Source organism: Ixodes scapularis, unplaced genomic scaffold (genome assembly GCF_016920785.2).
Source record: "Ixodes scapularis isolate PalLabHiFi unplaced genomic scaffold, ASM1692078v2 PGA_scaffold9__187_contigs__length_104089568, whole genome shotgun sequence".
NCBI classification, from domain to species: domain Eukaryota; kingdom Metazoa; phylum Arthropoda; class Arachnida; order Ixodida; family Ixodidae; genus Ixodes; species Ixodes scapularis.
Window position 1 is genome coordinate 45,523,393 of NW_024609884.1, and position 22,903 is coordinate 45,546,295.

The 22,903-nt window shown below is 44.2% G+C and overlaps 1 protein-coding gene across 1 annotated transcript; it reads right to left on the bottom strand.

Moving 5' to 3' along the window:
• Positions 1 to 13,907: 13,907 nt before the first annotated feature.
• On the bottom strand, positions 13,908 to 19,800 carry LOC120847923. The gene is made up of 3 exons (XM_040219856.3): positions 19,742 to 19,800; positions 15,315 to 15,563; positions 13,908 to 14,535 (listed from the first exon to the last, which is right to left on the bottom strand). Exons 2-3 carry the CDS (start codon positions 15,445 to 15,447, stop codon positions 14,189 to 14,191), a joined length of 480 nt encoding a protein of 159 aa, XP_040075790.3. The 5' UTR covers positions 15,448 to 15,563; positions 19,742 to 19,800; the 3' UTR covers positions 13,908 to 14,188.
• Between the last annotated feature and the right edge of the window lie 3,103 nt (positions 19,801 to 22,903).

Below are 22,903 nucleotides of genomic sequence, written 5' to 3' on the forward strand. Positions count from 1 at the left end.
AAGAACTCGCTCTCTTGTCGTCGTATCTGGCAAAGTGGACGGGCCGCGTCTTTTCACTTTCCGAGTTTTCCTCGTGAGTTGAAGCACTACCAACTATTTTTCTTTTTTCTTCAAAAACCAAAGTTCGCGACGTTGGTCGGGCATTGCTGTGTTCAAACTTGCAGGTCTTTCGTGCGTCGCAGTAATCATAAAGTATTGCGATTTCCGTGCGGAAAAAAAAATGCCTCATGTGGCTCGTCTTCCGAAGATCGCGTGCAACGGTTTTCAGATGGGCCGATCTCCGTTCGACTCTCGGTCCTTCTATTTTTCGCATCACCGGTTTCAGTTTTCAGGCGGGCACGTTGAAGGGCTTCAGAACAAACTCCTTTAAAAGATCGGCAAACCAGCGCATGCCGATGGGCGCGAAATCGCGAGCTGTGGCCCTAATCTGGACCCTTGGCGGTGAAAAAGTCGGCGAGAAATCCGGCTGCCGTGATTGGCCAACTCCGCACTTGACCTTGGCGCCTGCCAATCAGAGCTGCTGGATTTCTCGCCGAGTGTCCAGATTAGGGCCCCAGGTGTGGGCACTGCGCGAGCGCAGAAACCAGATTCGCGTGAGGTGAACCTTCTGCGTATGCGCTGTGGCGACAGCAGCGCCACCGCAGAGGTGTGACGTCAGAGCCGCGTGTTGGGCCTCCTTCGCTGCAGCTTGGAACACAGCCCTGTAATATGGTGCCTGGAGCGCGTCTTCGACTGGTGTGTTTAGCGTCCTATGCTGCCCATACATCAGAAGTGGTCCCGAAGTGGCAACAAATGACGCCACAGAATCCGAAGTGTCATGCCGTTGCATGTCGCGATCCTGGCGGTTGGTCGTAAAAATGCTATCGAGAAGCTGCGAGTAGCACAAGCGAACGCGAGCGTCGCTGTCGTCACGGCGTCCCAACCTCTGACTGCCGAAGCCTTCCGTGGACTGCCATACTACACCACAGCTGTTGAGACGCCACCAGGATCGCGACTGGCGCCAACATGACACTTTGATGACGTCATCAGGCGGAGGAAGCCGGGTCGGAGTGGCGAAAGCGGCGGCGCCGCAAGCGCCGCATATTCTCTTCGTGATTACCTTGCGAAGTAAGCTGGGATGACCTTGAAGGATTCACGCAACACGGCGCAAGTTTTTTTTTTTTTTTTTTTTTTTTTTTCTCTCTTTTGGATGAGGGTAAAAATGCATGAATGTAAAATTGATGGAAAATAGGAGTTTCAAGGTGCTGAGTGCGTTTACTGAGTCAGGAAAGGTGACATTGACGAGAAAAATTTCCTGAAACATGTGGCGACACTGCGAATGTGGGATGCGCGTTCGGGGTTCCGGGTCAAAACTCCCGCGGAACCGAATTCGCAATTTTCGCTGCTCACTCTGTCGTGGCCGGGAGTTGCCATTTGCACAACATCAACCGGGGGGTTGCGTGATGCTCCACTGACGTCGTTTCTCTGCATCACGCAGTTCTTTTGATTATAAAAAAGGCGCGTGTTAACCCCCCCCCCCCCCCCTTTTTCCGCTGCGGCTTATTACAAGAAAAAAATAACCCACTTGGCCCACCTGTAAACGCCGCTTCGCGGCAGCCTATAGCCTATCCCGCTCGCGGAACGATCAGCTTGACGATGGACGAACCCAAATAACGCCAAACGACAAAACGTGATGAAAGGGAAGGTCGCGTGACCCTCACCGGCAGAGATGCGTGACGTAGAAGAGGTTGTGTCACTGGATTGTCACGTGACCCCCGGTTAAAGCTGTGCAGATAGCAAATAGCGCAATGCAAGCATGGCGCTTTGCACTGCGCAGTGCCACAGCGCAGACTTCATTTTTAGGCGTAAACGAATGTTCCGTCTCATCATTTGCTGAGCTGATTTCGTAGATCGCAGAGATTGGCTCTTTGAGTGTTTTGCGGGTAAGTAGACGCGCAGGCATTTTTTTAGGGTGCTGATTCAGTCTCGCAATACATATGGCGCCTTCTTTGAACTTTTTTTATTTCTTCAAAGCAATCGAAAGTTTCAGATTCATGCCACCACCACCAGGGTACGCGTTTTTTTGCTCTGGGTAGTGACGCAAGAATATCTGGCGTCTCAAAGCTTTTGGGTTTTTTTTCTGGCTGTTTTAGTTTTATTTAACTTGTGACACGGCGTTTCTTGGTTTACGCTCTTAATTTTTTTCCTTTGTATTTTTCTCGTTATCGCATTCCGGACCAGAGCAGGCACGCCTTTACATGTCCATTTATTTTATTTATTTCAGTACCCTCAGGGTCACTACGGCATTACAGAGGGGATGGGCAAGGAACAGTACAAAGTTCAGTACAAACAATATTCAATATGAACGATGTAAGACATGAGCAGTCAAGGTTAGTATCAACAAAGATGATTGGTTATCGCAGTTTTCAACAAATCAGGTGATGATATGGACACTTAAAGATGCGAGAGGTGGTTCCACTCGGAAGACGTTCTAGGTATGAAGGGTTCAATGTAGGCGTTGGTACGACACTGACGCAAACCTACTTTGCTTTGATGGTCAAGGCGAGCTGAGATATGCGGTGGAGGAAAAAGAAACTTTTCTTTTAGAGTAGGGCTAGAGTAATAAATATTGTGGCAGACGAAAAGTTTTGCGACACAAAAACAGAAGAGGCAGAGACAAGTTAGTTTTCATAGACGCTTGCGGTACGGTGATAATTACAGATAAATCGTGTGCTGCCATTTTGGGCGGCCTCAATGTTAGATACGAGTGTTGAGTGACCGGTTTCTCAAATTGCTGCAGCTTATTCTAATTTTCAACATACCAGTGTTTTAAACAGAAGTAATTTTAATGACACGGGGGCTAATGCAATATTTCGTTTGAAGTAACCAAGCATAGAGTTGGCGTTAGCAGATATGTGAATAATGTGAACTTTCCATGACATGTTATGGGTAATATGAATACCAAGATATGTGTAGAAAGTTACGAGTTGCAAACGATAGGAACCGAGGTAGTATGTTGATGGTGAGGAGTAACATCGAGTTACACTCATAACTCTACATTTCGCTATGTAAGAGTCATGAACCATGTGTTACACCACTCCAAAATTGCATCTAAATTTGTTTGAAGTAGTACAGCGTCAGATTCGTTAGTAATTTCGTGATAGATTACACAGTCGTCAGCAAACAAGCTAGCAAATGATGAACAAGGCGTTTATATAAATTAGAAACAAACGAGGGCCTAAAACGGACCCTTGACACCGGATGTTACTTTACTGAGGTGAGAATTAGCTTGATTAGTAGAGACAAACTGAGTTCGATTTGTAAGAAAACTTTAAATGCAGGAAAACATAGCGCGGTCGAGGTTAAGTTTATTAAGTTGTGTGACAGTTCGAGACGCTCAAGTGTGTACTACCCAAAACAACTCCTAACAAGTCCCTTTTCGCAGCGCCTCCTGGGGAACGCAGGAGGCCCAAAGACAAAGACGGCAGCGCGCCAAAGGTGTCTATAGAAATGGTACATATACCCGATTTCCGAAACACCCCGAAAGCTTGTAACGGGAGACCACTCCAAGCACAGGGATACCGTAGAACGTGTTTATTGGGCTTACGCCACACGCTTGCACCCGCGCGGAACAAAAGAGAAATAAAGTTGGCGCTGCCTTATTTGACAGGACAGAAGCTTGTAACAGTTCACAGGGACGCGCCAGGTTTCTTTAGTCGCATCCTCCAGTTTTTTTTTCCTGCATTGGCATCTACGGATTATTTGTCGTCTGCACAACTCCAGCTTACCGAAACGCTACTGCGTGTGCGTCAAACTAGTCGATGGTATTGGTGCGCCGAAGCATCGTTTGTTTCTCTCTTGGTTTGCCATACTTCGTTTCAGCTGAAGTCCAGACGCAGCCGACGGTACGAGCTAATGGGACCAATCAAGCAGACTCAAAAGCGCAAGTCACGGGATCTTTACTCTTTATGATTGGTTCAGCGATGATAGAACACGAGCAGAAACATGACGAACACCATGATGGTGCGCTTTTGTCTCTGTCTGATTGGTCCCATCAGCTCGTAGGGTCGACTGCGTCCGGAAGACCGGCCTACAGAATCGTCTTCTGCCGGGAGAAAAAACGGCTCCCAGTTTCCTTCTCCTCATTCTCTCTCGCACTCTTTTCTCCTCGTCTCCCCATGGGAGCTGGTCTCTCAGCTACCCCCGCAGAAACGAGGAAGGTTTCCCTCTTTCTTTAATGAAAAGGCGGACTCGAGATGGCGTTTCCTCGTTTATGGTTGCTCTTCAGCCTTAAAGGTGAAACGAAGTATAAACTTTTTTCGAGTACTATCGTCCCCAGCCAGTCTTGATTTTGCCTAATTATATTATTAATTACGTGTTTATGTTTTTATATCTGTAAAGCCGACAATTATTTTTTTACCTACAAAACTAGAGTTTGTACGTCATGGGGGTGCCCCATTAACGTTCCACACGACATTTTTGTTGGTCGAAGTCTAAAGGCCCGCGTTTACACACTTGCGACCTCTTAGAACCAGTGGACGAGAGGACACACTGGTGCCATCTCTTGGGTAGCAGTGTAAACTCGGCGGTCCGGCACATTTTCTGTTTCTCTCGCGCATTATTCTTTCTTTCTTTGTTCGAAAAACTTTTATCAACGTTATAAACGAGCCTTTCCCATAGGTATTACGCACATTTGACCTCGGAAATCCCGCAAAACCTTCGCTCTTCTGAAATGCAGTTCCAGGGTCATCGCATAGATGGCGCCAGCGTGCCAGTGTGTTCTCTCGTCCTAAGACATTTTAAGAGGTTTCAACAGGTCTCGTCTCTCTCGGTCATGCTCGGTTGCAAGTGTGTAAACGGGCCTTTGCCGTCCAGAACTATTCGCCACTTTCGTGAAAATATAAAGTATATTTTAAGCAACTGTATCTGCAAGGTACTTTTTGCATAAGTACTTGTAACTACATCTTAGGTATACATTTCTGAAGTAACTTTTTACAACCCTGGTGATATCCGACCCTTTTGTTCCCGACACTTTCGTTTCTTTTTTATGTTCCTGAGCGCGAGCAAGCGCGTCTCCTGGCACGAGCTCTTGGCATTGACAGTGCTACGGCGGCACTTTGTTAGCGGCTATTCCTTTGTGTTTTTTTTTGTTTTTTTTTTCTTTTAGAGCGCATGTGAAGGAATTTTTGAATAACCTCTCGCGATGCGATTTTTCTAACTCCTGAGTTGACGTAAATTCTAAAAAAGCCCCTGCGTCTATTTTCCCGCAAAACTCTCGGAGAGCCAACCACCGCAACTTACGGAGGCAGCTCAGCGAAGGAAGCTCAGTAAATGACCTACAGCTTCAGAAACGCAGAGCGTGGCGACTCTAGAACACATGATTATTATTCCGAAGTCAATCCGATTGCATCATTAGACGATAGCTCCGCCGAAGAACGAACTATACGGATGCAAGAAGCGCGAACATCGTTCCTTAAGCTGGCAGTGTCCGCCAGCCTAAGAAAGGCTGAAACGAACAACAGCCAGAACTTCCTTTAAGGTAACAGAACTCATGTATATATTGAAAGGCACGACTATTCTAAATCCTTGCGATTATATTTTTTTTATGTATATATAACTCAGTTGCGTACGCACCTGACTTCGAGCTTGCATTCATGAACTCCTTGAGTGTGTCCATGTGGAATGACTTTCTCGATTTTATATCCCAACTAATTACTATCATCAAGTACAAAAGACCACTGAGGAAAAGGATCGCAACGTCCCAAAGGTGAGAATCGCTGTCCAAGCCAAGTGAATGGCGGTAAGGTTGGCACGGTAGCGAGCACACAGTGTCCCAGCCTGGAATACGAAGGTATAGCGAACATTAACGTGTGCTCGTGATCGCGCTTTTTTTTAAGTTTAGAGTCAAAGCGATTGCAAAAGTTTAACAGTGAATAGAGGCCTCGACGCTCTCTATTCAGTTATTAGGTTGATTTTTGTTTTCGGGGAAGGGGGGAGGGAATATATTTCAAAAAGATATTACGAATCCTCTAGTTTGATTAGCATTATATATTTGCAGACATGCAGTCACACGTTTAATTTTCGTACTAGATACATGAGCAAAGTCCTTTCTTGTGAAATTAATAAGTAGCTGACCCTACTTCATTTAAAAAATTTACAAAATAAATAGCACTTAAGGCCACGGTCCCACTGAATGTCGCAGTTTAGGTATTTTTTGGCAGATTATTACTCATCTTCTTTTGAATACTGTTTTGTGGGATTGATGTCGTTCAAAAGGCAATGCAATTTTCTTTCATTTGATATTACGTATGTATTAGTTTATACTGCTCATGCGCATTTGTTGCGTTGCGAATATGATGGCGCGGACCCTCACTTGCTCCGCTGGTTCATGTCTCATGAAGAATCTATTGAAGATAACACGGTTCCAATATAGCAGTTTTGTTAAGATGATGTCGGAGCAGAATGTAACGATACACTTTTTTGGTATTTGCACTACTTTGTTTTTTTTTTCATCCCTCCAAACATTGCCCTAAAATTGACATTTTTCAGCACAAATATGTTTTTAATGACAAGCGCTAGGACAATGAAATTAGCTACAGATGTAGTGCTTATTATTGGTAATATTCAGAAAAAAAATTTAATGTTGTGTAAAATTTTTTTGTTTAGATATTTTATATCAGACGTAGCACTTTTTGGTGCTTCGAGTCATGGTACTTCAAATGCCGCTGAGGAAATAACTAAACTATGATAAAATCTTTTATAACATTTAGAGCTACAATGGTTGCCCAAGAGGTGGACGATGGCTTTTTTTCATTTTCAAAGTCATAACGCTCCAGGAGCCCTTAAAACTTACCTGTTTTGACGCATATCATTTTTGGACATCAAACAGATTTATTGGCATCTAATAATATTTATTGTTTGGAATAGATATACATTGCGATGTATTAAATTTTCACAATGACCTTGCTTTGGTTTCTTAATAGGTGTAGAGCTTAGCTAATTTTAAAAACAATTATAAACTATTTCGTCGTTTACCCTGAGACTGGGTTTTTTTTAGAAGAGCAGAAGTAACAGAAAAAACAGACAGGTCTCAATTTTAACTTTCTGTTACTTCTTCTCTTCTAAAAAAACCCGTCTCAGGGTAAACGACGAAATGGTTGACTTCCACCAGCTAGCCTGTACTTTGACTCTTTTCTCGTTAATTATAAACTGTTTGGGCGTTTTGTTGCGCTACCTGGCGGATGGCAGACAAACTGCTGATTTCTAATGTTCAAAAAATTTCCGAGGGCGGCGTTGGCGTCTGTATCATCATCAATCTCCGCGTCTTTTTACCCTCACATTTAAAAAAATATATTGGAAGATTTACTATCGATTACCGAATGGTTTAAGTACTGGGTCAGGCTAATAAATCTAAGACAAATAATTAGACAAGCGTAGCGTGATATATTGTGTTCATTATTCGATATGATTGAATTCAATAAACAATGAAGACGAAGAGGAAAAGAATACACCGGAGTTCACTTCATGCCAAGGGTCACTAAATGAGCTTTAAAGTATCGGTACTCCGTTCCCCAAAATTATTTTGGGTCTTGCTCAGAGCAAACGCAACTGCCGATCATCATGTTCCAAAAGTACGACTTCCTCAGCATTAGATGCGGTGCTAGGAAGCTGATGCAATATTGCAATGCTCTGTCGCGGGTTGTTTAAACATTTGTGAGGGACGGAAAAGCGTTTTCTGTGATTTTAGATAAAGCTTCATATAACTGAGGCTTCCGAAAGGAGGCAATGCATTAGCGAGAATACTACCTGGACAACAGTCTTGAATCCTCTTCACATCGTGTGCAGAATCTTCATTCTCGGAGGCATTGAAGACAAAGTTGCAGACGAATTCTTTGAAGGTGATCGTAAAGCGGCAGCACGACATCTGCTCCAACTTCATGGTCTTGATCTGCCCTGTTCCTCGGGCAAGCGTGTACTGAGGAATAACTCGGAGCGGTAATGTGGCAATCTTAATATAGTTGTCTATGGCTTCAACAGGTAGGAAGGAAGAAATGGTGTGGGGAGCCAACAAGCTGAGCCCAATATTAAGCACGGTTCCTGTGGGGTGTTCAGAAATCAGCTGAATACAATTTCTGCAGCTCTCTAGTATACTCGAATCAACGTTGTGTAAACGCCTGAATGCGCTAAAAAGGGAAGAACATTAAAACTCGACAAAATATTCTGGTCTTCTTTGGTTTTAACACGGCAATGGTGGTTGCTCCGTGCTTTAACCGGCTTTTACTGCATGCAGTACAAGCCGGTTAAAGCACGGAGCAGCCACCATTGCCATGTTACAACTAAAAGGATCAGAATATTTTGTCGAGTTTTAATGTTCTTCACTTCTTAGCGCATTCAAGCGTTTACACTTGGCCTGCAGGCCAAGTGACATGCAACCCGATTATCTTGATGTGAAAATCTGTTTCATCCCATACCGAGCATGCTCAACGATTCAGGGAGTGCTTTCTACGTAGCTTTGACAGTACGCCATAGCTCCAATGTTACAACCAGCAAGGTGGAGCATAATACATCACTATTCTCGTTAAGGGGCATAAGTATTGAAAACATACAAAGCTAACTCTTAAATAGCAATTTCAATATACGCATATATTATATATAACAATACACGTATTTATTCTTCAGCGAATTTAAGGTGAAGTCGGTGGTATTTCACGAACCTGATGCTCTCATTTTGAAAAGACATGTGCTACTTAATTCCGACAAATAAATAAAACAAAACAAATAAAATCTTTGAATTCCTAGCAAAAGGCACAAAAACATTTTTGTAAAATAGGTTGGAACAATATAAGTAGTAAACTTCCATTGTCAAGTTTCATGCCTGCGCACGCGTGGGAGCTCAGTGATAGCTGCACCAACACACCTTCGTATGATATACATGTAGTGGTTAGATAGAGGGCTGACGTCTAATCATTTGAACTGTCAGTACTCAACCTAAATTAATTGGACACACATAAACGTATTTGTGTATTTGTACGGCTCGGTGAGACCGAAAATCTGAGATGTCCTCAAACAGCTCGCTAAGAAGCAAAAACTGTTTATGTTCTTATGGAATTAAAACAAAACCTCAGCTGAATTAGGCAACACTGAACATCTTTGCTTTCATGTCCACCTGAGCCAAGAACTCTCAAACAGAACCTTTCCACCAAGAAACTGCTCGTCTATGGCTGTTCAGCACATCTAGTATTCGAAAACAAACCTCCTGAAAGCTTCATAATGGCAACAGTATTTACTTTTTATTGTGATTCAACGATATAACGTCAGAGTTAGTTGACTGTATTGATTTTAAAATTTTAGCTGAGCTCTTATGACAATCGAAAAAAAAAAAAGTATGAACCCTGAAAGTCGTTCAAAATCGACAAGTTTTGTAGATTTCTTACCAAAAAGGGATCCGAAGCTGAACAGCGCGAAATAGGCAATTAGTGACGACTCAAAAAGGTGGGAAACAATGTACGCAATTGGTACAAAGGACCAGCCAAACATCATGTATAGTGCAAACGTCGTCGCTGGAAAGATATAAAAAGTAACTAGGTTAAATTTCTCGTAAAGTATTTTGACAAAATTACGAAGGTAGCAAAACCTTGTGGGAGACCCAAAGAGACACGTTACGTTTTTGCTGAGAGATTTAACTTACCTAACTCTCTCACTCAACCACCCCCTCGCCCACTCCGTACGTAATAAACACCTCCTGGTCCTGTAACTCGGGTTAACCTGGCGCCTGAAAATCGAAACGTCAGCTGCCGCTTCACGGAGGCTTCTTTTTCAGTCATCGATTGTTTTAAAACCTAGAGACACTCGGCAAAAAAGCCCCAGATTAAGAAGGGTAACGACAGCTCCCTTCTCCTCCGGCACGGACATTATTTTCTTCTTTATGTTCCGCTTTCTCGCTCTCGTCCGCCATCTTCATAGTCCCAAAACAGTAGGCGAATTACTACACTTGCTTTAATCGCACGTCTGAGCGCAGTTGGAAGGCTAAAAGACACACACATGCCTAGAAATAGACTAAAAGCGCATTGTCCCTGTCCAGATTCTGTATTTGATTTGATTCACCGTGGAGAATACACCCGAACAAAGATGCTAATGTTGAGTTGAGCTTCTGGCGTTTCTTGATTGAGGTAATCGGCTTGTAGCCTCTACTGCGCTCTGAAGGCAAAGACCTTCCCCTCCCTCCGCTCACCCCTCATCTTCCTCCACCACCGCCACCATCGCAAACACTCCTTTATCTCTATGGTTTCCTCCCCCACACTCGCCCGCCATCCTGATAGTCCCAAGGCAGCAAGCGTCGCTCTTCAAAGGATGTCGTTACTCTTCTGTATGAAGGGACTTTACTCGACAATTGCCAGAGCACAAGAATGAAAGCAAATTCAGTCACCTATAAGAAACTGACTAAACCCGCGAACAGACGCAATGGAAAGCAGTGGGTCTATAGCAGGGGTCTCAAACGTTTTGTATAACGGACCGGATTGGGGACCTGTCGCAGTCTCGAGGGCCGGAATGTAAATAATATAAATGAGGAAATGCTAAACAAAAAAGCCTAAATAAGTATTTAACTCTACAAATTTAAACTAGAGCAATAATCTAAACAAAGTAAGGGTAGATTACTAAGTATATTTCTACGCAATATGTTACTAATTATAGGATTACAAAATAATTGTGACCCAGAGAACTCACCAAGCATAAATCAAAGCGCGTTTGAACTTTGACATATTCACACACAGCAGAAGCCTAATGAGTATTAGATCTGATCACGACAATTTATGCGAGCGTTATGACACAGTACACTAAGCACGATATACACGAGAACGCAAAGGAATTTTTTAATACTTACGCAGACATAAAGCAGCGAACTGCGAGTTGCTGGGGCTGACAATGCACAATCAATGATATGACGATTGAACCCGTGTTTTGGTGTAGTGTTCTCATTCTTTCTGATATCTTCGTTTGCACTTTTAAAAAACGCCGCAACCAGTTTCTTTTTTTCTCTTTTTTTTTCTTTTCTTTTTTTTACGGGCGTTTGTTTTTTTGCGTTTGTAGCAGCAGGCCGCAGGCTGTGCGTCGTTGGAAAGACGGCAGCCATCTGCGCGCCGGCAGCAACGCCTCCGCGGGCCTGATCTCACCCGCGGGCCGGGGTTTGGAGACCCCTGGTCTAGAGCAGTGGTCTCCAGACGCCGGCCCGCGGGACAGACCCGGCCCGCGGATCACTCTAAAAACAAAGGTGTAGCCCCCCATTACACCCCTTGTCACATTTACGACACCCCAAAACTTCAGTTGGATGTACAGCGCACCGACGTCGAACTGACGGCCCCAACTTTGACGAGAGGCTTGATGTCGGTGCGATACACCATAATGGACAGCTAAAGTACGTATCAAAGACTAGAGACGAAACAAAAACACTGAGGTTTGCTGTGGGGTAAAAAAAAAACGATTACTTTTTTTTGCAGTCACATTAGCTATTTCAATAAGTTGTACAACTCGGCTATCAAGCCGCTCGTGAAATTTGGTACCGTCGGTTCAACGTCCAATTGAAGTTTTGAGGTGTCTTATACCTGGTGAGGGGTGTAAGAATATACCCATATTTATTTGTGTGATGGCCTCCCCACCGGTCCGCGACCCGTTTCCAGCAGGCCCGCTGCTACTGGCGCAAAAATTAAAGGAAGATCCATTGGTGGATCCTTATGGAATACGTTACTATGACTCTTGGAAAACGCCACACATGTCCCCCTATGGGAAACGCTGACGCTGAACCCTTCAGCTTTTGGGGTTTTTTGCGTTCTCTTTTGGCTTTGTCACGGGGTCAGTGTTAGCGTTTTTCAAAGGGGACGTGTGGGGCCTTTCCAAGGGGTCATGCTAACTCATTCCCTAAGGATCCACCGATTCTTCCTTTAATGTTTTTTTGTTTTTTTTTGTCGTTTTTTTTTCGGCAATGCAGGCTCACCGAGCCTGCCTTGCCGCTTCTTGCGCCGCATTTCGACCAGCGGAGCTAGGCGCTGCTTTCGCTCCTCAGTATCGTTCGCCCACCTTGCACGCATAGCAGCGGCATCCGCTGCCTGACCTGTTTTCGCTGTTCACCGGATTCTCAAGCGCCCATTGGTTTCCGCCCCGTGACGTCGCCTCCCTCTCGCCTCGCCACGCCGCTCGCGCATTGGCTTCAACCCCGTGACGTCGCATTCCTCTCGCTTCGCCGCACCGCGCTCACATTGGCTTCCGCCCCGTGACGTCGACGCCCTTCCGCCTTTATCTTTCACTACTCTCCTCCTCTCTACGCTGCACGCTTCTCTTTCCACTGTTTTGTCCGCAGACGGATGGCGCCAGCCTTTCGCTGTCATTAAGGTACTGATGCTAACGCATTAATAGGCGCTTCTTAAAGGGGCGATGCAACAATGTTTGTACTTTGCGCAAATACCGCTTAGAACAGATCCCTGACGTTAATGACCTATGAAACACGTGTTCGTTTTTCACCCCACGCACAAGAAGTGCCAGAAAGAAAATTAAAGAAAAACGAGCAGCGTTCATTCCCTCAACTCGCAGCCAGAACAAGCGGCCACGTGATCTGGAGCCGATTATATGCCGCCAATGTTGATCATAGCCACGCGCTACGGTTGGCAAAGCACTGGACACGCGCTGAGTTCCAGACATTGTTATGGCTCGGCTATTGTCGTCGTTGCAGCGATTGGACACGGGCGACTACCCGAATGCTTCTCGAGCTAGTAATTATCACGAGCACAAATCGAGTGCCCACGCAATGATCGGGTCTAATCTATGAACCGCATTCAAATATCGTCATTGGGGTGTACTGCGATACCCATGCTACTTCATCAAATTTTGCAAAGGAGAGATTAAATGAGAATGATCACTTTTGTCCTTGAAATTACACCGCAACAAAGGGGTTTCTAGGCCAGTGGCGTTGCGTGCGAGCATTCTCGAGTCCCACTAGTGCCAGTAAGCTCGTGTAAAGTGAAAAACATTCCAATTGAATATCGTTGCACCGCTCCTTTAAGGAACGGCGTCGCGATGCTCACTAAACGCTTCGTGTGCGTGCTGATTCTTATCCCACTGATAGTTGTGTGCCCATATTTATTGCACATTTCACCACCTCCATTCTTAGCCCCCTGTTTCATGTCTGTGTAACTACGTTAAAAGTAATTTGCGCTCTCATGCATATTGTGCTTAGTTCCGTGTGTCATACGTATCCCGTATTTCCATCACTAGTCCTATACCATTCTCATTCGTCTGTTGCCTTGTACGAATAAGCCAACTTTCATATTTGCTTTGATTTATTCCTGGATAATTTTTTAGGCTACAACGTTGTCGAATGTAATAATTAGCTAGATATTGAATTATACTATATATATATACATACAGTATATCGATCTGCATTACTCGCAAGTCTTGTTGTTTGCATGTAGGTTTTGAATTTCTGTATTTGAATAACTATCTAGGTATATTTATTTAAGGACTTTTCTCATTTATATTTACTTGTTTATTTTTGGCCCTCCAAGCTGCGAGAGACACCTAATCCAGCCCCTTAGCCATAAATTTCGGAAACCGCTGGTCCAGAGCAACACATTTTTTTAGGCTTCCAAGTCTGCAGAAGGTGCGCGGTGGGCCCGTGAAACAAAATGGGTTTTGGCACCACCAAGCGTTCCGCATTTTAAACGAGCCCACTCTGATGAATTACTGAAGTATTTGCTCAAATAATTTTCAAGAACTTCACTGTCGGCATCCCCCCTCCCCCCCCCCCCCCCCCCACGCAAAAAAAAAAAAAAGAACTTGTAAGCGTGCAGATTCATGAAAGTTCACAGAGCGTAAAAGATGGAGTCATATTTTTATTATTAATAGACTCATTTCTATGATTACCTTTGTGTTTTGCTTTTACCAATTGTTGGAAACATGTTGCTACACTGCAGTATCCAAATGCATTTCTAATTATGATGCCCACTGACCTGGTTTAATGACAGCCCTATAGTGTTTTAAGCACCTCAATTCTTACAGGCTTAAATTATTGTTAATTTAGAAAGTTACAAAACACTTCAATCTTCTTCAAATCTAAGCATAGGAGTACGCATAAAAACCGACCTTGATTAAGAAGCTAACCTGACCCTCACTGCAACACAGCAATCAATGCCTTTCCGTGGGGCATCAATGGGACAACCACCTAAGCACTCAGAGATAACTTACCAACTTTAGTATAATCCAAGCAGTTTGGCATATCCCATTCAAAGAACAACAGGGGAAGCGTGCAAAAAATGCAGGCGACAAAATGCGCAGTCATGTCCCAAAAGAAAGTGAGAAGCCAGTAGCGTTCCGACGACAACCCGGCCATCAGTTGGATCGTTAAAGCTCCACTTGTATGTTCCTTTAGTGGCAGATCAACGTAGGCAGATGTCATAAGCGACAGGGATAAGGGCACCAACAGCATTCCGACGGTTCGTTGTGTGAAGATGGCTTTGTGTAGCTCGTTTGTGACATTCTTGAAGGCCATCAGCCCGGCGACTTGAATAGCTGGACAGAAAAGTGACGAACGTTTCCACTAAACGCTAAATAAACGAGGCAAGGGGAAAGCAGTAGCAATAATGTTATGCTTGATGTCCCTGCCACCACGATATTTTTCTTCAATATTCATTGCATGTTTATGCGGAAGCGAGCAAGAAGAATTAAATGATTGAACAATGGGTGACCTGGTAAATTCGTTACCCTGAACACCATGCTCCGAGAAACGTGATGCCGCTCACGTTTGCCGTGAGCGACTTGTACCTACGATCACACCGCTAGTGCACTGCAATGCAAACAAGCTTAAATTTATCCACTCCTGTAGCACGCCGCAAATTAGTACGTTTTTGCTTATTCCAGAAACTTTACCACTGTCATCCCCTGTTGGAAGTTCATTCCTGCATATCCCCGCTCGGAAATCCGGCTCGACTAGCACATTTTAGAAATCATTCCTGCCACTCTCACTTGTGAGCTGGAACAGTCTCCCAGAGTCGATCATTTCAAGTACTTGTCCTTGTGGATATAAACTCAATTCTATTATTTTGTTCCCACGTATAATTAAACTAGCACCGCTTTGTCTTGTTCCTAACTTTAAATTTAGTCACGAGACAGCGTTCTATTTTTGTTATTTGTTTTTTTTGTTTCGTTAAATCGCATTATTTATTGTATTGTCCCCTCATATGTAATGACCTCGAAAGAGGGCCCTTAACAAATAAATGAATGAAATGAAAGCCGCTTTGTACGTTAATTTTCTCCGTATGTAGACGTAAAAGCGCCGTAGGTAAGCTCACCCTTGCCTCGCAAAAATAGGGCTGGATCCCTGAATGTGTCGAAAAGTTCATCCACTCTTTTCCACGTAACCACGGGATGTCTCAGCAATACTTCTTCCGTCGTTAATAGGACAACTTGCGTGACTAATATCATCGGTATAACAAAATAACTGCGCTTAAGGAAGCTTGCTTTCTTCCGCCCGAGAGCCCTAATCTGGCACCGAAATATATTTGCCGACTTGAAGCGAGCCACGTAGCTGCGACTTGCATCTGAAATAGTGAAAATAACAAAAAAAAATAGAAGGTTAAATGGCGCAGCGGAAACGAGCTCCTTTCGGAAGAATGCATGTTCAGAAACAATTATAAAAGAGAAACATTATTTTTATTGTAATCGTCGACTCATGTAGTTATCTCAATCCTACTCATTCGCACAAGAAAACGAAGAAAAACATTGATAGGGTCCATTTGAGTCCCACTCTTCGCGCCAGAAGAGATAATCTTTTTGTTCGTGTTTTCTTTTTTTTATGTTTTACTTAACTGTAACGCAGTTACACAGCTACAGAAATAAACCGATGTTCTTCACGAGGAGCTCTAAACTCTAAAATAAAATCCAGTGCGTCTACTTTCCCGCCCAACAATTGGAGAGCCAATCACCGCAACTTACAGAGGCAGTTCAGTGAATGACGATGCCGAAGCATATGTTCAGACCAACAAAGGGCAGTCTTGATTTTGACATTAAACAATGCAAAACGTCACGCCCGCATTGCTTAATTTTACAACTCAGACTGCGTTTTTTTGGTCTAAACATATGTTTCGGCATCTTCATTTGCTGAGATGCCTCCGTAAGTTTTGTGATTGGCTCTCCGAGTGTTGTGCGGGAAAGTAGACGCACGGGCTTCTTTTAGAGTGCGCTGGAGTACCTAGATCGCAAAAATCATATAGCTATATAGTCACTGCAGCAACTTCAGAAAGGCAGGGTGTGGCTTACCATATTCACGCTTCTTGCTTCCTGATTAGTTCTTTGGCATTCTTATCGGCTGGTGCTGCAATCTCATTGGCTGCGAAGCGATAAGATGCACGGGACTCACCATGCCCTGCGTTCCTTAAGCCGTCAGAAACTAGAGCATGTCTTTTTTATTTATTTTTTCTCGTCGGGAATGTGACCTTCTGAACTGAGGAAAGCAGATACAGGCATTGGAAATTTCTATTAAAGATAGAGATAGCCAACGTCGTGCCAACTGGGAGACGCGAAATGCAGAGAGCAAGTCGTCTGAATCTTGCGCAGGAGTTGCGGTGACGTCAGAAAGACGCCAAACTCTGATTGGCTCAGATTGGAAGGATAGTGGGTAGACCGCAAAGCAAGCTGCCTTGAGGTCTACCCACTATCCTTCCATCAGAGCCAATCAGAGCTTGGCGTCTTTCTGACGTCACCACAACCCCAGCAAAAGAAGCAGACAAACTTGCGCTCCGCATATGCGAAGTCAAGGCTCGGGTGTGCGACCGCAGTGACCTTGGCACACCTGAGTTTTGACCGGGCACTCTTCCCACTGGAGCACTCCACTTAGTTTAACCTTGCAGCTGACGCTACAAGTTGATGGGACCGATCAGACCGCGTCAAAAGGCGCACCATCGTGGTGTTCCTCGTGTTTCTGTGTGTGTTCTATCGTCGATGAATCAATTCCTAAGCAGAAGAGTCCCGGTGACTCGCGCCTTTGACGCTGCTCGACTGGTACCGTTAGCTCGTAGCGTCGGTTGCATTCTGGACTTCAGCTGGCAGTTCTTTCTTTCAGAGACGCTACGCCGCACGACGATCTTTGCGTCATCGGGCCACAAAATGTGCACCGAGTTCATCTGTGCAGCTTTACCGCGATGCAACACAAAATAGATGTTGCGTTACCACCGCCTTTGACGCGATAGTGCGGGAAAAAGGCGAATTGTTTAAACGAGCAATGTCACTGGGTTACTTAGGTCGTGAGGTGTACGAACATCCTCGGGCACTGTAGAAAACTGCTTCTCGTGGAATCAAAGTTATATTAGTAGTTTAGCTCTCATAAAGACGCGCAAGTATTATCTCTAAAGTTGGTGTTGTTTTAACGTAAGACGTCCAGTACGGTAAAGATACACAAGGGCTCTTCGGGTTTCCATATTTCGACTCCCTCTGTGTTTTCAAGATTTTTTTTTTCTTAGAAGCTCTAGCGTACACGTTAAAGTAGAGCATTGACCGCAAAAGCGTGTAAGGCGAGCACAAAAGATTCCAAATAAAAAAGTACTCAGGAGGGGCTACTTCCTACTGCAGTCATTTTCCTTTTTTTTTTCTAGCTTTTGAAGAAAAAAAAAAGGTATTCAACGATTACTGTATTTCTGAAAAGAAACGGTCCGCCCACAGAAAAACTCTAGCAGTATCAACTTTTGAGAAACTCACAAACATTCTAAATACGGCGAGATGTGAACTGCAACAGGATTATTACTTATTTCAACTTCATAAACCTAAAATCCCATTTCATCTCACATTGAACATACAAGACATGCAACTGTTCAAGTCACCTAATTATTAAGTAGAGATTGTGTCTTCTTTTTTTTTTATCCCATTGTCTTCGTAGGACAATATTGGTATCGAGGGAATGCGCTGCTCCTTCGACGCATGTTTTGAAACGCGCGCCAGCAGCGATATTGGGCCTTCCGAAACGGTTTGATAAAACTCCCTATTAAAAGCACTTAATAATTTATGCATCCAGTAACTATTTTTTTAACTAAAAACACGACTCTGGTTTGAGATATAATTACAGAGTTTTAGAATAGGGGACCCCCAACACTTAGGGTCCTCCAATCAGCTTGGGACGTCGCACTGCGCGTGCGAAGAACCCATGCCGGTTTTGCGTTTTAGGTTTAAGTTAAGCGCAAACGCTTTTGATATATATATATATATATATGTACATATATAGCGGGAGGCATTTAAGTTTGTTCCGAAGCGAGCTTGCGTCGCTCTCGCAACCGGACAGATTCCGCAAAAGCGCGCGCTTGGATGCCGGGATGGCCGAACGAGCTGGAGTCCATTCATATGCAGAAGAAAATGACGGAAAAAAAAGCTTGTCTTGACTTCGAACATCAAATCATTTAAAACTTTGGCAAAAGTGTGTTGATTTTTTTTTTCGCACTCCTTATGTGAACAAAAAGTGTTTGTTAAGCTCAAATTTTTTTACTTCTTTATATTTGTTAGCTTTTGATGATTTTGTTTGTTGGCCGCACTGGCGTTGCAAGCGCGAAACGCAAGCGTACCACGCTGCGTTGTGAAAACTCTATCCTATAAGCTGGCGGTGCGAGGAGTTACTGCGCTTGGGTCCCCCCTGCCGTCCCAGGGCCCCCGAGTACCGGGGTCACCTATTTTAAACTTCTATCTTAAACGCTAGAACTGTTTTATCGAAATGTCTAGTGAACCAGTAGTGTCATCTATACACCTTTCCACAAAAAGGGTGCCGCCATGTTGAATGTCGCCACTTCCAGTATGGCCGAAAACATTGTTTTGCCGTTGCCACACCAATAGAAGACATTCAGGTAATAAGCATAACCGTCACCCATTCTCCTTTTCCCTCACCTATACTTTTTCTTCTTTTTTTCTTTACTATTTGCAGGTTGAAATGCTTTATTTTTTCGTCGCCCATACCGGATATGTCAACCAGGTGGCTGGGTACGAGAGTAAACGAAAAAGATATATACCAGGGGTGTCCAAGCTGCGACTCTTCGCTCGTTAAAGTGCAACTCGCGGCTCCCTGGTAAACTGCCCCCCCCCCTCCCCCCCGGGCTCCCTCCCGGTCACATGAGCACTTCCCCAAAAAAGAATGGAACGCGTTTTAAATTGAAAGACTGATTGCGGTTTGGTAGTCTTGTGCTACTGCAAGAGTGCTCTACCTTACGTGCAGTTGGACTGCTTTTGACTCAGATAGATCAAAAATAGTTTAAGTTTCGTTTATTGCTCTGGATAAAGGTTTGCCTCCGCCCCCCTCCCTTTTTCTGCCTTTCCCCTTCCAGGCGGCTCTTGGAAGTTTCGTGGTTTCGTTTGCGGCTCTTAGGCCGGGTCAGCCTGGCCACCCCTGACATATACCTTATCTACATGTTCCCTCTCCCTCCTTTATTTTAGTGTTAACCGGCTTTATTTCTATTTTATCCGTCAAGCGCAGTGTAGTGTTTCCTTTTTGGTAGCGTCGTAATATAATGTTAAAACAAATACTATTGCGAGGTGTCCTAATACTAGGTAAAGGTTCGTCGGAGAAGAGAACTCACGCGCATCTCGAGCCACAGTATAAGCGGAAGTGCGTGCAACGCCACTAGTCGACATTCGGAGAATGACAACGCAGATTCTGCGGGAGAACTATTGATCGCTACTAGTTTTAAACACATTAATAAAAGTGAAGTACAAGTCCCTTCAAATTCGTAAAAACGACGGGATATACCTTGACTGCTGGAAGAAACCTCTTCTTCCGATACACTAGCCTCCCTCTGTTCTGTGTGGTGCTCGTCCCACCTGAGTAGAAAAAGCAAACATCAAAATGACCATACAAACATAATCGATTTCTGCGAGTTTCGGGGAATAACCTATACTCTAAAAAATGTTTTTTTTTATGTTTTTCGGATGAGTAGACGCAGTCTACGCACCCGAAAAACATTCACAGAGCCAATCTCTGCAATCTACGAAATCAGCTCAGTTGGCGGAACGTCCGTTTAGACCTCAAAATGAAGTCTGCGCTGTGACATTGCTCAATGCAAAGCCTCATGCTTGCATTGCGCAATGCCACAGTGGAGACTTAATTTTGAGGTCTAAACAGATGTTCCGCCTCGTCATTTTCTGAGCTGATTTTGTAGATCGCGGAGATTGGCTCTTCGAGTGTTTTGCGGGTAAGTAGATATGCAGTCATTTTTAAGAGAGTAGTTACCATAGAATTCAGCTAAACTGTTTAAATTAAAATTCTAGTAACGAGATTGCACCAATCGACACTTTAACTAGCACAAGGATACAGTGCAATTCGCTGTACACTCCTAAAAAGCCCGTGCGTCTACTTTCCCGCACAGCACTCGAAGAGCCAATCACCGCAACTTACGGAGTCGGCTCAGGGAATCACGATGCCGAAACATATATGTTTAGACCAAAAAACGCAGTCGGAGTTGTGAGATTAAGCAATGCAAGAGCGTGACGTTTTTCATTGCTTAATGTCACAACTCAGGCTGCGTTTTTTTTGGTCTACTCTAAACATATGTTTCGGCATCGTCACTTGCTGAGCTGCCTTCATGAGTTGCGGTGATTGGCTCTTCGAGTGTTGTGCGGGAAAGTAGACGCGCTGAACTTTTTTTTAGAATGCATTGCAACAAAATACGATATATCAAGGAAGAATCACTGATTAGAATAGTATTATTTAAAGTCAGTTCCGATACGAAAAAATAACAAACTTATTGGACGACAGCCAATTGCTATTTTGGGACAGTTATGTGGGCGGGCGCATGGGAAAGAAACAATTGGAGATAAAAGAGTGTACACGGCGTAAGAAAAAAAGGGAAGGAAAATAAAGCATAACTATCCTTTCACATCCCTGCGAAGGCTGACGGATCGATGACCCAAATCAAGAAACGCCAGAAGCCCCACGTCACGGCTCTAAGCATCTACTATCTTTGGGGTGTGTTCTTCGCGGGCTCATCCACTCAGACCCAGAATGTAGCAATGCGCTTTTAGTCTGGGTGTATGCACTTTCGCGTCTCTTACCACTCGACTGCGCTCTGATTTTACAATTAAACGAGCGTGGAAATTCCGCCTACTGTCTTGGGACAGTCATAACGGCGGGCAAGTGCGAGAAAGAAAACATAAAAAGTGTGCGCGCGGGAAAAGAATGTAGATGTCGTTACCTGTTTAATGCATGGGCCTTAATATATAGTTACCTCGGCCCTAAGGAATATAACGTTATGTTGGGCAAAGTTGTGGATATAAATTTCTAATTCGACGCGCTTATACTAATAATATATTCCTGCTCATTTATCTGCTTAATTGAAGATAGTATTAAAATATCAGACAAGATGCACTACTTACCGCAGCAAAACGTCTTGCAAAGAGGATATGCAAACGCCAATTCTCTTTATTTTATATTCTTCTTGAGACTCCTCTAACTTCTCCAGCAATCGGCTCACGCCAGATGGATGTGCATACCCGATCGTATACGCAATGGTGTACCTTTTTTCTGTGAAAAGTTCGACGTCCGGGAGGTACTTTTCTACAAGCTCGGTCAATGCTACCCGATCGCATCGCGAGGAAATTGTCAAGATGAGCCGGTACCCAAGACCTAGAGTGCAACAATCGTATCAGAAGCCTGTCAAGTTTCCTTTTAAATAGTCTCGCCTTAGGAAAAGAGGGCAGCATGCATTGAGCGCAATGGTCTTTCCTATATTATTCTTAAACCTATCATAACAACCAGGCACTTGAGTTGCAGTTGCTCGGGAAACAACAGAGGAAACATTCAAACAACCACAAAAGGTGTGCTGCGATTGACAGCGGTAGCTGTTGCATTGTCGAAAGATATGCTTTAGAAGATTCGCTTTTAGTTGACGTTCGGCAGTTTGCCCTATTGAAAGGCAGACTTGCATCACGCGCGGGCTTGGAAACTACACACTTCTTGGCCGACAAACTCTGGGACCAGAACGGAGACGTGCTTAGATTGCGCGGGCATCAGGCAGTTCAGAAACCACAACCATGTCGCACACGTCGCAAAAGTATATTGTTCACTCTTAAAAAAAAACTGTGCGTCTACTTCCCCGCACAAAACTCGGAGAGCCAATCACCGCAACTAACGGAGGCAGCTCAGCGAATGATGCTGCCGAAACATATGTTTAGACCAAAAACGCAGTCTGAGTTGTGTCATTAAGCAATGCAAAACGTCACGCTTGCATTGCGTTATGTCACAACTCAGGTTGCGTGTTTGGTCTAAACATATGTTTCGGCATCGTCATACGCTGGGCTGCCTCCGTAAGTTGAGGTGATTGGCTCTCCGAGTGTTGTGCGGGAAAGTAAGACGCACGAGCTTTTTGTAGATTGAAGACTGTGGGGGGCGAGAAAGCGCCTCGCCAGAAATAACATGGCTGTGCGAGGGGTCACGATTCGAGAGGGAGAGAGTGATAGAGCTGCTGAGCTCTATCACTCTCTCCCTCTCTTAATGTCACAACTCAACTCACAACTCAACTCACAACTCAGACATTAAGCAATGCAAGCGTGACGTTTTGCATTGCTTAATGTCACAACTCAGACTGCGTTTTTTGGTCTAAACATATGTTTCCGCACCGTCATTCGCTGAGCTGCCTGCGTAAGTTGCGCTAATTGGCTGTCCGAGTGTTGTGCGGGAAAGTAGACGCACAGACATTTTTTAGAGTGTAAGGTTAATCCAAGATGGAAAATAAAAGAAATCAACTTGATAGTTTGCCGAAGTGTTTTTGCTGTTTTAGATTGCTTTCTGGGGTGTGCCCTTTGCTTTTTATGAGCCCAATCAGAAAAATAGATATCCCGATCACCCCTGAAAAGTAAACTATATATATGTAGTACAAATCCGAAACCCTGCTTGAATGTAATGCTAATGATGGTG

Bases quoted from the DNA above. Each gene is read 5' to 3' on its own strand.
- LOC120847923 (XM_040219856.3), bottom strand. From the start codon at position 15,447: ATGATATTAGTCACGCAAGTTGTCCTATTAACGACGGAAGAAGTATTG. The intron at 14,536-15,314 runs GTGAGCTTACCT...TTTTCTGTCCAG, and splicing joins CCTATTTTTGCGAGGCAAGG to CTATTCAAGTCGCCGGGCTG.